Below are 15,411 nucleotides of genomic sequence, written 5' to 3'. Positions count from 1 at the left end.
ACCCTGAACTTGTACTAAATGTTTAAATAAAATAATAAAACATTTTGAATGCCATGCCTATTTTTCCTGCATGTCTGAATTTTGGGAGTAAAGAGGAAGTAAGCTCTTCCAAGACCAGCTGCAGTATCAGTGAGGTCAGGCAACCCACATAACCACACCAAAAATTCAGCAGGGAGAAGTAATGTGAAAATGATACTGTCATAACACAAGCTTATCTCTGTATGCAAATTTAGCACACACCAGAGCACACATAAGAAACAATTAAATGGTTAAATTCTGTTAGAATCCAGTACTTCCACTTGTGCTTTATGTACCTGAAGTGCCCAGCAAACAGTTACATTGGTAGCCATTCACCAAATCAATGCAGCGTCCTTGATGGAGGCAAGGATTGCTGTGGCATTCATCTATCTGCTCGCTGCATATGGCACCCATGTAGCCAGGATTGCATATACACGTATATGAATCAATTCCATCTTGACACTCCCCATGGTGGCAAGGATCAGGATCACAGTTGTTGATATTCTCCTCACACAGGAGGCCAGTAAAACCTAATAAGAAATGATGAATAGGAGTAATTAAAAAGTCAACTGGTATGATGCTGCTGTGAAGATAATGCAAATATAGAAAGAATCATATTAAGAATCAGCAAAGTGGCAGCACAAAGGGTAACTGGGCATCTCAGCTGCTGCCCATTTTCCAGTGCTGGAAAACACCACACTTTCACTGCTCATAGCATTACAGAACAACATCTTGCATGGAGAATCCTGGCATTGAAAGTGGTTACCTTTAGTTTATACAGAAAAGTAGCAATGAGAGTAAACAAGTAAATTTCCATGAGAAATATTTACTTCCATCAATATAAACTATTAGAAGGCACACTCCTATCATTATTTCCTCTAGACAATACAAGGAGGGGGGACTTTTTTAGAATAAGAAGTTACTGCAAGGATGCTGCAGAAATCTTCCCAAGGGAACTCCCTTGGCTCATGTCAAAGCTTCTGCAGCTCTCAGAAAGTTTCTTACCCCTCTCATTAGGAAACTTTTCGATAACTCCAGTCAAGGAGCAACTGCAAATTTATGAAAGACTGCATGCAACCTCTTCAGTTAGGAGCAATGAAACAAGCAGCAATTTGGCCTGTTTCATGCTGCTTCAGCTGGGAAACATCCTGAGTAACAGAGAAGGACAGTCTATTCACCAGAAGGGCTAAAACAATGGTTCAGGAAGCTAAGAACAGCAAACAACTCCCTCAAGAGCCCTGTTTTCCATGATGGAGCAGGCTGTATGAAATGGGGACAATTTAAAATAAGCGATTTTCAGAGACGAGGTTTTGGAGCAACTTTTCATGCTGCCTTTCAGCAGCTGAAGATTAGGAAGGTAGAACTTCAAATTTCAGACACCAACTGGAGACTGATACAAACCAAGCTGCAGGGAATTTCAACAGCTGAAGAGTGATTCTCACCTGAGTATTATAAGTGGATAACAGGCTCCCCATTTTTCATACAGGTTTGTGGTTATTTCTGTAGTCAAACATACCAGGTGACGGCTAACATTTCCAAGTTCTGCGAACGTATGCATGGATGAATGGGTGTGGAGGTAGGTGGGGAGAGGGAAGGGAAGCTAGTTAGAGAGATGGATATAAAAAGATGTTAGGGAAGGAAGAAAACCAAACCAATAAAGAGGACAAACTTGGGGGGGAGGGGGGGGGGAAATAGAGGCAAAGAAAAGAGGAAAGGCCTAAGACAACTCAAGAAAAGAAAAGCCATGATCTACCACTGGGAAGGAGAAGTGGAATAATGCCAGAAGGGAAAGAAAAGACAAAAAGCAAGCAGTAAATAGAGGTATCTGAACAGCATTTGGCCAAATATTTTGCAGTTTTCAATCACTTCGCAGCTGGTGATTACCATTCAGGGAAAACATATCACTCATAATATGAGATTAATAGAGCAAGAACTTACTCAAACATCATTTTCCAATAACTGACCTGCCCCAATGATGAATGTCACATTTCAGTCTTATAGAAGGCTGTCAATATTAAATACTATTTAGCGTATATTCATTCAAAAAATTACCTTGCTTCCTACTGTAGCTCAACTGTAGCTTAACTTAAAAGATATATTTCTCAATCTCTTAACTGAATGTCACATGCAGTAAACAAAAGGAGAATTCTAACAATTACTCCTCTCCTGATCAGAAATACTGCATTCCGCTACTTCCAACAAATTCACTGTTTCTTCAGGCACTCTGGGGAAGGGTAAAAGGCTGTGACGATTCAAAATAAGAAAAACCGCACATAAGGCCAGCCAACTTAACAGCACATTTCTGGGAGAAGGGTAGCTACAGGAATTGTTCAGCCTCTTCCATAATGGAAGAGCTAAAGCCAAAGCATTCTCAATCTGCATCACAAGCAATGCATACAGTACCATTAATTGAAAGCGACAAAAGTTGTTCCTTACTGAGAATTAGAGTGTAACAGCTCTGAAGCTTCTTATTTGACCAGATGCAAAAATCTAGATAAAATATATCTATACCACTCCAGAGGTCTGAAGATAATAAAATCCTGTAATTAAACCTGATGCTTCTAAATATGTAATTAACTAAGCAGTAATGGAATGTAATGCATTCAAAATCATTCTACCTCAGTTCCATGCACAGCTCTATCCATATTTCTGTATGATGCTTGTCAAATCATTCTAACTGAATTTTGGCAAGCAGCTACTGTATTTCTTCCAGTGGGCACAATTTTCACTGCATTTCAATCCTTCACTTTTGACATAAAATAGCCTGACACAACAGAAATCAGAATACCCAGTAGTACTACTCTAAGTATCTCATGCTCTTCAACTATATAATTGGACTTGGAAGAAAGAAAGGTAAGCCACAGACAAAAAGCTTCACACTGCTGTTTGTCCACTCATGAATTCCACAGTCAATACAGAAGAAGCTGTCACCTTCTGGGAAGAGAGATGGGGCTGAAAGAGGGAGGCCAGAACTCTCATCAATTGTGAACTTACTGCAGTCACAAGTGAAAGGCTTTCTGTACTTAAAACACTATTCTCTGCAGCAAAGGAGTAGACAAAGCTCCGCAACAAACAAGCAGTATTTTAGAGAAAGAAAGAATGCTGATGCTTCTTTAACTGCCTCTTTATGTATTTAGATTACATGTGATCTCCAGTACAGGGTCTCTGAACACAAGACTAACCTGTGGCGCACTGGCACTCATAGCCATTGGGATGGTCAATACATTTGGCTCCATTGAGACATGGTGTGCTGGAGCAGTCATCTATATCAATCTGACACACAGCACCACTGAATCCTGAAAGACAGATAAAACATGAAAACCCAGACGTCATTTGAAGTAGTTAATCTAAACAGCTGCACAGTCAGGAATTACTTGTTAGCAAATCCTTAAAACCACCCAAATACAAGCTCAGTAAATCTAAACTGCGTCATTAAGCACACAGACCACACCATGGGTGGATTGGTTCCTCAACCAAACCAACAGCCAAAGCATCCTCCAGGTCAAAGAAGCCTCAGCTTGAAAACTGAGATGGCCAAGTCAAACAGAAATAAAGCAGACGGAGCATACATAAGTGGTGTCCACCACTGGACAGTGTGCCTGTCTATAAAATCGAGAAGCCACCAATAAAAACTTTCAAATAAACAAAGCAAATAACCTAAAATGAAACAAGAATGCATAAATCACTAGAGCATTCAGACTAGAATTATAGAAGTGAGGAATGTGGTACAATACAGCACTGCATCTTTCAATATACTTCTTGAAACACAAACTATCAACAGGTTATGTCAGACAGCCTTAGGCACTTCAGGAAAAAAACCAAAACACTCTAGGAATGTTTCTTGAAGGAAAGAACCAAAGGAGGAGCCAGAGCATCAGTAGTCAGTAAGAAGGGATGCAGAGCAGGCTTATGTCAAGTATATTCTGAACTCAAAAGACTTTTTGTAAGCCATCAGGAAAACAAGTGACCCTACAGCTAATATTGATCCCTCAGCTCAGCATTTATCCTTCTTTTCTAGAGCAGAGACCCAATCCACCCCTCTCTTCATGCAAGCAAAAAATTACACCAATAGAAAAATGGGTTCTGCCTAAAAACCTCAAAAAAAAAGAAAGCCCACAGAGTTTCTGATTTTTAAAATGTATTTAGAATTACTCATCTTTATCTCACTGCAATACCCACAATAACTGAAGTTCATGCTGCTGAGTACCCTTCAAGATGAGACATTCAAGAGTATGTTTATCAACACCTACCCAGTTACAGGCATAATACTATTGCAACCAATGCATGTTGTACTCCAACAGATGCTGCACTAAGAAAACAGAATCTCACAAGAAACACATCACCTGCAATCCCTCAGTGGTTATCTATGCAGTTCTTGGTAAGGTAAAGCAGGAAAAGCTTCCAGAAATAAGTACTTACCAGGAGGACAGACACAGAGGAAGCGATTGACTTTATCAAGACACTCTCCATTGTTCACACAGGGATTACTCAGACACTCATCAATATCTTCTTCACAGTGAACACCTTTAAAACCTGTTTTTAAAAAAAGATAAGAAGAGGTGACTGAAGACCTTAGAAGTGCCTTGGAAGTGTGACTGCCTTTTATACCAGGGCTGAAAGTCAAAGCTTAGATTCATTGCAAGTTTGAAGTATGGACAGAACCTATGAGGTAAGAATATACACCGAAGGTTAGAAAGGGATGTTGAATGTGTTTTTTTCACTGTTGCTAAACATGCTAACTTAACCAGTAGTAACAGAAGTTTGTGCTGAATTCACACTTCTTCCACTTGATGAGAAGGGGTTATGTTTAAACACTTTAGAAGATATCAGTAGATTTGGGTATACACCAACATAAGGTAAAATGTAAAGAAACAAACACAGCAGATAATTTTATCTTAAAACCTTTTAGCAAACGACAGAGTAAAATGAAAGCTTTAAGAAAGGTGAAATATTTGGGACTAGAGTTCTACCTTTCAAAATAGATTAGATACTAACAAAACCTCATTCTAATTTTCATTATATCAGCTGATCACCTGAAGGGGTCACAATTCTTTCATTATATTTTGTAAGACTTGCACCTTTTTTTTTTACCACTATCTATCAGAAAGCAAAATAGTAGACTGCATAGCTCATTGGTATGCTGGACGTGTACATTTTACAAGCATGATTTCAATCAAGTAATGTTCTTCACAGTTATTTCTTCAGGTCAATAGGAGCTGGCACCATTTGGGGTATTTTAAACAGAGAAAAACCCCGAAGACTATCATCCAGAATCACCACCTATGTATCTCTCAAAACACAGGCATTCTTTTAAAGTTTGCACCTGCTTTGCTTTCAGAAACTCAAGTTTCTGCACATGCACTTTACCAAGTACAGTAACAGATACGTTCACATATACTCCAGAGCTCAGAATGCCAACTTCCTTTGCTGATGCAGAGATTGGTTTATATCTCAGTCCTCTAATTGCTTTCTCCCTCCCACACACAAATGCCAAGTCCTGGCTGGTGATGCCATAGCAGGCTCTCTCTCACCATTTCATTTAGCCTCACCCCTTTGCAATTTTGTGTTCCACCTCAGCAGAGCTGGCAACCCTCCCTGTGCTCAGCCTTCTGATTCCTTCCTCTGCTGCAAACCCCATCTTTGTCAGAAACTCCCATTACCTGGCATACAGAGACATGTGAATCCTCCGATTTTATCCAGGCAGGTGGCATCATTTTGGCATGGATTTGAATGACATTCATTGATGTCCATTTCACAGCGAGGTCCCGTGTAGCCCTTCAAACATTCACAGTGGAAAGAGCCTTCTGTGTTTACACATTTCCCAGCATGTTCACATGGATTGCTATTTGCTGCAAGAAAAATATATACATGTGTGGGTTAAAACCTCTCCTTGAAGCAGGGAAGTCACAGCATTCTTTATTCATGGTCTTTTCCAGTTATCATTCCTTTCTGGCAAGTAACACTGGGGAAAGACTGTTCATGCTTTTTGAGAAAGCTTATTGTGATTGAAGAAAACATGTGGCAGTTACCTGCCTGTCAGAGTTAAAAAGAAAGATTATTGTCATTATCGACGGACCAAAGAAGCAACTCCAGTCCGTATTACTAATGACAGTTCTGAAGATGGAAGTATCAACTAGCAGGGATTAGAGAATGAATGATGCTTTCAAGGCCTTATCTAGATAATCTTTTACATTTACTTCACTCCTAAGGCTGATAAAATGCCACTACAGCCACGAAACAACCAAACTAGCTCTTCCTGTGCTGTCCAAGGCACATTGATGAATGAAATTCAAAGTGCTTCTTTCCAGCACTGGTCAGGCATTATATTCATGCATCTAGCACTCACAAAACTATAAGCAAGTCTGTGGGATTCCAGCTAATCCCCCAAAACAGCACAACAGCGGGATATCAGAGAACTACAGCTTTAAAAGCCCACATGGTCACCAGTCTCGGAAGGCATTCAAAAGATCCAGCCATATTCTGGCTGTCAAAGAACCTTGATATATTTCTACTGAGGAAGGAGCTACAACAACTCCCACACAAATTGTGGTAATTTCATTGTACACTGTGGTTCTAAGGGTCAGGTTATCACATCTGTTTTCATGCACTCATCGCACACTGCTAAGGCCCTTTTGCACAATGAATAATGGTTAAGCATCTCGCTGCTTTTCATATTCCAGAGGCTAACATGGACAGCTATCCTGTCTCAGCCCTTTGCCCCAAGTCTCAGACAAGATTTAAAACTCATCTAAAACCACTGAAATGGAAGGAGAAGAGCAGGAAAAGGAGTCACACTTACGTTGAGAAGCTGACAAAACTCATATTCTTGCTCTTTTTTTAGTTCATAAAGCAAACAATCCAATTTCCTATTAATGTACTTACTAATAGCAAATAGAAACTTACCCATTGCACATTCATCCACATCCTCAGTGCAGTCTGCTCCCTTATGGCCTTGAGGACATGTGCAGATGTAGTGTCCATTCACAGGATTGGTATCACAGAGAGCACCCTTCTGGCATGGATTGCTAACACATGCATCATCCAAGTGGCACAGAAGACCTGGAGAAGCATCCGAAGAGTTTATCAAAAAAAGTGAGATATAGCAGTCAGACTATGCTACACAGTCAAATCCTCTGTCCTGATACATCAAACAGAGACTTCCACAGTCAGAAGCTTAAGCAATATTTAACAGGCTTCAACTTATAGACTACCACAGAGATTTCACCACACACTTAAAAACCGCTTACTTTTTAATGTAGATTCTGTGCCTTCAGAGGTGACTCCAATACTTCTGGAGCAGTACAATGGCTTACCATTAGCAAAATACCCCCCTTGGAGAAGTTAACTCTCTTTTCTCTAACAAGCATGATTATTTTTCTTACAGCTGAAGACACGGCTGCACATGAAGCTCACATTCTTAATTCAGATATCCTGATCACTTGTATTTCCAGATAGTAGAACTTAGGAGACCCTCATACTTTCACCTACCCTACAATAGCGAATTTTTACCTATACCAGTAAGGGCATCCGCACTCACACAGAATAAATTTACCTTCTAAACTTTTAACTGCAATTATCCTAAGTGGCAGAGAGAAAGTCACCCTCATGCATAACTTTTCAGACAAATGCAGGTTCTGCTAAGAGCTACAAAGAGATCTGCTTTCCTTGCAATCTAAACTGTAAGAAGTTTGTCTTCCAGCCTAATACAAATACTTCTTTGTCCCAAGCTACAGGGGTTTAAAAGGTCTTTGCTCATGCATAGCATATGTTTCCTTTTGTTCTTCCTGGTTTGGTCACAAAGCGTGTAAAATAAACATACCACTTAAGCAAATGCATAAACTTCAGGAAGTATCTTCAATTAAGTGTCAGACCTATGCAAGTTTTCTGTCCTTACCAGCCTTTCCTTCTGGACAAATGCATGAAAACGAAGCCACTCGATCAATGCAAGTAGATCCATTAGCACAGGAAGCAGTGAAGCAATCATCAATGTTCTTACTGCAGTCATCACCACTCCAACCATTGACACAGACACAAGCATAGCCTCCATTGTGGTTGGTGCAGGTACCTCCATTCTGACAGGCATTGGGCTGAAGCTGACATTCATCAACATCTTCAGTGCAAAACTGACCTGATACACAGAAAGAAACAAGCTTAACAGAAGTTCAAACACTGGAACACTAAAATGCTCTCTTGCAGAAAACAACCAAAGGAAACACTGTAATCCAACTCAATTGACACATTATTTCTAGGACATTCAAGCTTAAAACTTCCAACAACACTGCAATCAAATTGCACAAAGACAATAAGCATCCTTAAATGACACCAAAGTAGGAGATGAACTACAAATAACTCTAAAAAGACACAGTGTGAGAGCCAGCAGGTAGCCTGTAGTATATGAAAATACACCTGCGAGGACGTAAGAAAGAATAAAAGCTGCCTGCAACATAGCCCAAGGGATTATGAAAAGAGAAGATAGCCTCACAAGAAAATCTTGGCCAAAGCAATGTCAACAGGCCAGCAGCAAAGTAACTCTTGTCAGGAGAACTTAATTGTTTTCCCTGTAATTATGCAATGAAGATTATTTGATAGGGAAGCACAGAATTCCCGAGACTCTTTTACCTAAAATACTCCTTTACCTTACCCCATGTATTTCCACAGACAATGCCAAATATTTTGGGTTTTCTTGGTTGTTGTTTTGGGGGTTTATTTGGTTGTTTGGTTCGTTTTTTTTTCAGAGACAAAACAAATACTCTAATAACTAAAGATACTGGGGAGAAGAAAACAAATGTACAGTATTTCAGTGAGTTTTAAGAAATAAGACCACTGGACCACTAAGTATGCAATCAGTTTCATGGGATAGCAAATTTCACAGTCACTTCTATGAGAAGCTCCGCAATTCATGCTTACTAAGTATTTATCCAAATCCATCTAGCTTTGACATCTAGATCTGGAGAATTTACCACTTGCAGCGCTATTTTAACACTCACTCATCTTCCCAATGAAAGTTAAACGGTTTACTTTAACACTGAATTCTTTTAGTGTAAGTTTGAAGTAATTCATTATTTTGAGTTTCTTGAGCAGAAAAAAAATCCCTAACGGCTAAGCACTGGGTAATTTCTTCCCAGGCTGTCCACAATTTTCTTTCCAATAAACTATTTCTCTCCTTTCTGTTTCATTAAGAACTTTCTAGCACTGAAGCTTGAGAGCGTGCCCTTTTTTTAACACTTCTTTATAACTTACTTTTACCACCCTTCCTAAGATGTTGATATGATGCATATAGCACCAAAAGACCATCTTTATCAGAGAATAAGATTAGATTTGTTTGATGTGACTATTTGTTTTTCTGCCCTAACTGGCACTATTAGATCCCTCATTAGCTTGCAGCATCTTTCCATTATTTGGGTCAAGACTCTTAAGTCACTGTGCTGCTACTACCAAGATCCTTCAATTTGTCACCTCCAGTTACTCCATCAGCTGCACACTTACATTTGCCTGGAATTCCCCCATATTCCAAAAATAAGAAATTCAAGAACAGGTCACAGATCTTCCCTGTCAGTGTGCCTGGGATCCAGTTTATTTAGGTTCGCCAATTTAAAAACACTTATTAGATACTGCTTAAGAGTCACCTTGTTTATTAATGGCCCAGGAATTCTGATGCAAAAGTGCACACCCATTCTCCCATTCACAGAACTGAAACATTTATTTTTGGCAAGAATGTAAAAAAGTTCAGTCTTCACCATCTCCACCTACTACACTCAAATCATGATCCCTTTTGTTTTCAAAGTACTTAAATAAATTGTAGCCTTCAGTCCAGAGAGCTCTGGATTCTTTTCCCTTAGTGGCAAAGAAATAAAATGATTAAGAAAAAAAGTTGCACAACTGACTTTGTTCTGTGCATGTGCCCCTTCCTCCAGCAGGACTACTTCAAAACAAGGATTGTGTCACTTGAAAAAACACTAATATTTTTAGTAATAACTACAATAGAGTTTTCAGAATTAACTCTCACTTCCCAGTCTAACAGCTGGGGGGGAAATTTAACACTTCATACTGTTATCGGCAAAACACAGCACCCTTCATTAGGACAAAACAAACCCATGCATTTGTCAGAATTGAAGTAATTTCTTCATTAGCTTTCAATATTAGCTTATTAGTAGCCAAACTGGAAAAAGAGTTATCTCAAACTGGTTCCTAGCAATTGTGCATATCTCAACTCAACATAACTGACTTCCTTTTGAACAAAATTACCAAGATGTTATTTGCTTATAAATAAGAGTGATTTTCCTTCATTTCTTGAAGGTGGCCCAACTCAGATCAAAGAACATACTCAGACAAAAACAGAGAGTATGCACAATCATTTTGCAGAAGCATTCTTGCAGCATCTACATCCTCCTTTTGATTGCAGCCAACTTCAACTCTATCACAAAAGTGTAGACAGTTTTCAGTGCTGAAGTTGCCACACTACTCCTGATTGTTATGTCTCTCTCAAAAACACTTGCCTTCTGATTGGATGAATAGAACTCCTGAAATTTGGGGCCTACAAGAATAATAGACGGGACTGCAGTAACAGGACAAGGGGTAATGGGTTTAAACTTAATAAAGGGGAAGTTCAGTTTAGATGTAAGGAAGAAGTTCCCTACTGTGAGGCTAGTGAAGCACTGGAACACATTACCCTGAGAAGTGGTATATGACCTATCCCTGGCAGTGTTCAAGGCCAGGCTGGACAGAGCCTTGGGTGACATGGTTTAGTGTGAGGTATCCCTGCCCATGGCAAGGGATTGGGAAGCAGATGATCTTAGGATCCTTTCCAACCCAAACCATTCTGTGACTCTGCAAATATAATGTTCTGTGGAATTTTTCTGTGGGATGGTGGAGGTGAGGGGTGTGCCTGTGTTTTGTGGTGGAGTTTATTTTTATTTTTTTAAGCAAAGGTAAGAAAAATAACCCCTCATACAACCCCCCCCTGTGCTTGGTTGTAACTTCCCATTTCAAGTGTCACTTGTAACACCAACAGCTAGGATTTTTTAAATATTTTTTCTTCCTAGCACTTATTTTCCGCTGCCAGAAAGAGCATTTTCAAATAACATCACTGATACCCTTGCAGTAAGTCTAGGACGCAGGGTATTTCATAGTTCCACACCCTAAACTAAAACAAACTTTTAAAAGGTATATCAGTGTCTCCACAGGAGGAGAAAAAAAGCTGAGCTTAAAATCCTCTGAGCAATTCAACTGTATTTCAAGACCACACCACTTGTGAGCTCCTCAAATTTGATCTTCACTTAGCTTCTCTGATTACTAATACTCTTTTTGCAGCTACCAGATCACAATCATATATATATATTTAATTATGAATATGAATCAAACAGAGCTTCCTCTTAATGAAATATGTTTTAAAACCAAAGGAAATTCGAATCAACATGAGGGGTGTAAATGAACTACTAACTATTGCATTTTACTATTGAATATTTTAATTTAAAAACTTGTTATTTCTTGAAACTGTAATTGAAACCCAGACTCAACTTCTGGGCAAAAATATACAAATCAAAAACAACCTAAGGTAAACATTAACAGTTAGATTGATATGTTCCAAGTTCTCAGTCTCGTGACCACCAGGCAATGTAAGCTTCGGAAAGATTTTGGAACTATGCTTTAAAATACTATAAATCCCAGTAAGAAGTCCAAGGCATTTCTTCACCAGAGCTGGCAAATAGGCTGAAAACGCTTGGGCCCTTATTGCTGAAGTAGGGCTCCAGTGGCTTGGAAATGCATTCTGTAGCCCAAAATCTTCCCAAAAGAGAAACAAAGGTTTTCAGATGGGCTGGTCTGATTGCTTATTTGGCGGTTTTGAATCTTTGGGTGCTAACAATATGGAATTAACCGTCTATATTGTAATTCGTCTACACAGAGTTTTGCAAGGGTTTTTTTCATTTAGGATTTTTTGTTGATTGGTTGGTTGGGGTTGTTTGTTGTTTGTTTTCTTGGTGTTTGTGTGCACCCATCCCCCCCCATCCCACTGTGTCCCACCCTTTCCCCCCACCAAAACCAGCATACACATTTATAAACGGCTTTAAAGAATGCCCTCCCCCAGAGCATCATCACTTCATTCTCAGTGGAATTGCAGGATGGCCACCTCTCATTCTTTAAAAAGGGCTGATCTGCCTTCAGTAGAGACTTTAACTCCTTGTGCAAATGACAGAAATAGGTTAATATTTTGGGCAGGTGCTGCCAAGAGAAGATTTGACACTTCTGTTGTTAATGGCCTAGGTCTTCAAGGTAGTGTCTGAGAGCCTCCTGAATGATTTTTTTTACAGCAGAGACAGAAGTTCCTTTCAGTGTCAGACATAAATGAGAATTTAAAACTTCTCACTGAATATTCTGCAAAAGACTCTTCTCTGCAATATCAGATATAAATCAAATGAAACAGAAGATCTCTGAAACATTTTGCTTAAGGGATGCTGGTTAACTTAACTGTAACTGAACTAAGTATATTTATTTGTAGCCATGTACCTAGCAGGCTTGTTTTCTGCTCATAAAGAGTTTTAGGAAGAACCAAGTTTTTCATTCACAGAACTGAAATTCAACTTCCGAGTGCAAACTCCATTATGAATTGTACAGTGTAATACCCATCTCCAGAACCCCAGTCCTTTTGAATGTCACAACTTCTCCAGCTAAGCGTTAATTCATTTAGCTACAAGATTCTGTAGGTATTTTTTGTGCTCTTACTAGTTTCAATTAAATTGCTGAAACATAGTAAATATAGGGTCAGCTAATGAAAGCAAGCACAAATACACTATCTGTACAGTATTTTAATGGAAATGTAGAAACATACAAAAAGACAACAAAAAAGGAAACACAGATTAAGAAGCTAATAAAAGCCTAACCTGACCTTGATATTTACAGAGCCTGGGAAATAAGCAAAATGCCGACTCAGGTTCTAAGTGACCTTGTACAAAGTAAACAGCTAGTCCATGTGGTATTTCAAAATTGAAAACTAGAAGTAGAAAAGGGGAACAGCCTTTGACTCTTAGCACTTTTTGCCCACTATGAAACTAAGTTACTTCCTGCATATTTCCCCTCAAAAAAGCCATTTGGAGTAAGACAGACATGTTTGCTGCTTTGACTGCTCCCATTTTCAGACCAGCAGGAACTGGACACGAACTCCAGGAGCTTCTCTTTAGAGAGACACAGGATGTAGTGGTTCAAGAGAAGTGGTGGAATCACACTGGTAGTGCTCAAAAACCATACAGATAAGTACCTCAGTGATATGGTTTAGTGGTGCTCTTGGCAGTCCTGGGATAATGGTTGGACTTGATAATCTTTGAGGTCTTTTCCCACCCAGTTTATTCTATGATTCTATGACTGTAAGGCCCCTCAAACAGTTGTACCGGATTTCATTGATGAGAAACACCCAGCCCCTTCTCCTACAGGTCTTTATGTTAAAAAGAAAATAAAATCTGATTTATAAAGGTAAGGCAGATAGCACACAAAATGAGTAGAATCCTACACTGAAAAAGTAGAGCATTAGCTTGAGCAAATAAGAAACCAAAACAGTCACCCTGGGAAGCAGCAGACATCTCCAAAAGTTGACCCTGCTGAACCATAGATTTGAATAAAGCCCAATTGCTACTGCACTGATCCTGCAGCTGAACATGAGACCTTCAGTCAGTTCAGAGGTCTTCATCTTTAGCAAAGCAGCCTTTCCATAAAGGAGAAAGTTTTCTTGGCCTCTTAACAGCTCTCCAGAAGGAAAGACTGCTGATGCACAGCTGGAGTACCAGAGGCTAAAGTCTCTGAGAGATCTCACACTAAGTTTAAGCACTAAAAACATTTAGTAGGACAAAGGATGCAAATACCTTCCTGTGCCTTGAAAAATAATAGGCTCCTTGAAAACTGAGCTGGGAAGAGGAAGCAATGTCCTTTTTTCTCAAAACCACAACAGCACTGGGCTTGGACTGAGCTGGAAGTGAGAATACCTTAAAAGTTTAGTGATACTGGACAGGAAAGATATGCCAGTGAGAATGACAAACTGGTCCTAAAGGTCTTAGAAGACTCACTGTAAGAGGAGCATCAGGTTACCAGAAGTTCTTATGCCTTCATTCTCTCAGTACCTCACCAGAAGTTTGTCATTTACTCCATGCTAGTGGCTGGGGTATGCAGGGAAGAGCTCACCAGCTCTCTTGAAAGGGCTATCTGTGAATCTATAAACCAGATCTAGACAAACACTCTATGAAAGATTTACTTCACGAAGTATTACAAAGATTGTTGTATGGTTTTTGAATACCATCAGTATAGCTGAAGAAAGCCTGGCTCATTAGAACTGTTTACATTTTTTCCTCCAAGTTTCAAAGGACTACTAGGTGAGAAGGTGAATGGCATCTTATCAAATCTCAGGAACAGACTAAGAGATAAGAAACAGTATTTGTACAAATGAACAAATCTACCTGTGGCAGAAGGTTAGCAATGACACACTGCAAGGGGCTATGCAGTTTCTTCCCATCTCTAACCACCCATGTGTATATTCAGGATGCCAGCTGGAAGACTGCATCTGACCGGGGAAAGACATTTCTCTGTCCAGTTCTTTCTTATAACATAAGGAAAACATCTGCATTGACAGCATAACCCAACGCATCTTGGTCAGTCAGGTCAAAGCTCTATTTCCTCAAGCTGCTTTGTGAGTCTCCTCAGCAAATGGAAAAGTAAAGGAAAAATTGCATGGAACTACATGGCCTTCTAGTAAAATGGTGGTTACAAAAACTACTTTAGCTCCCATGGGTTTGAATTGTGTACATGTAAAAACATTCAACTGATCTTTAACTCACAGAACTGGCCATATGCCCTTAAGAAAAAAAAAGAAGTTACTATTTATGAATACATACAGGCACTGAAACATTTAATTAATGGCCTGGAAGGAGATGAACAGTAGGCAGTGATATCTTTAACAAAATAATACTTATATTATCCAAGGGAAAGCCAGGGAATTACATACTCATGCAACCAATCAAGGTGGCTGGGCAGTGCAACAGCAGACAAGGCTTGATGCACAAACGCCAACTAAAATACAAAAGCAGATTTGTTGCAAAAGGTTTAGGTTAGGCACTCCTTGAGGAAACACTTCAGCTTCCCTGGAAGAGTTCAGTGGGGACCTCTGCTCAATCACAGCTTTAATCAACAAAATAAACATTGCTGACAAGACATTTGACTACAAGGAAGAATAATGCAAACAGCTGTTGTGCAATAGGTGTGGCATAGCTTCAGTCTAGAATACATTTTGCAGTATTGAAGTCACCACATTTGAATAGACCAAATCTGAAAAGGGGCAGACTTCAGAGTCCTACAGACTGATGGAGAGAAGAATTTTCTAAAACACTTACAAAGCAATTGTACCCACAAAGGGAG

At 39.4% G+C, this 15,411-nt stretch overlaps 1 protein-coding gene across 1 annotated transcript in view; it reads right to left on the bottom strand.

The window, feature by feature from the left end:
* LOC101872728 (notch receptor 2) overlaps positions 1–15,411 on the bottom strand; it is an 86,931-nt gene that overhangs the window by 34,686 nt on the left and 36,834 nt on the right. Inside the window, exons 6-11 of the mRNA XM_034063486.1 lie at positions 7,913–8,146; positions 6,922–7,077; positions 5,679–5,867; positions 4,438–4,551; positions 3,201–3,314; positions 315–548 (exon numbers count right to left, since the gene is read on the bottom strand). Coding sequence (XP_033919377.1) covers positions 315–548; positions 3,201–3,314; positions 4,438–4,551; positions 5,679–5,867; positions 6,922–7,077; positions 7,913–8,146 — 1,041 coding nt within the window. The remainder of the gene's footprint in view (positions 1–314; positions 549–3,200; positions 3,315–4,437; positions 4,552–5,678; positions 5,868–6,921; positions 7,078–7,912; positions 8,147–15,411) is intronic.

This window comes from Melopsittacus undulatus, chromosome 6 (genome assembly GCF_012275295.1).
Source record: "Melopsittacus undulatus isolate bMelUnd1 chromosome 6, bMelUnd1.mat.Z, whole genome shotgun sequence".
Taxonomy (NCBI): Eukaryota; Metazoa; Chordata; class Aves; order Psittaciformes; family Psittaculidae; genus Melopsittacus; species Melopsittacus undulatus.
The sequence above is the reverse complement of the archived record's forward strand: the minus strand, read 5'-3'. Positions and strand labels throughout refer to the sequence as shown.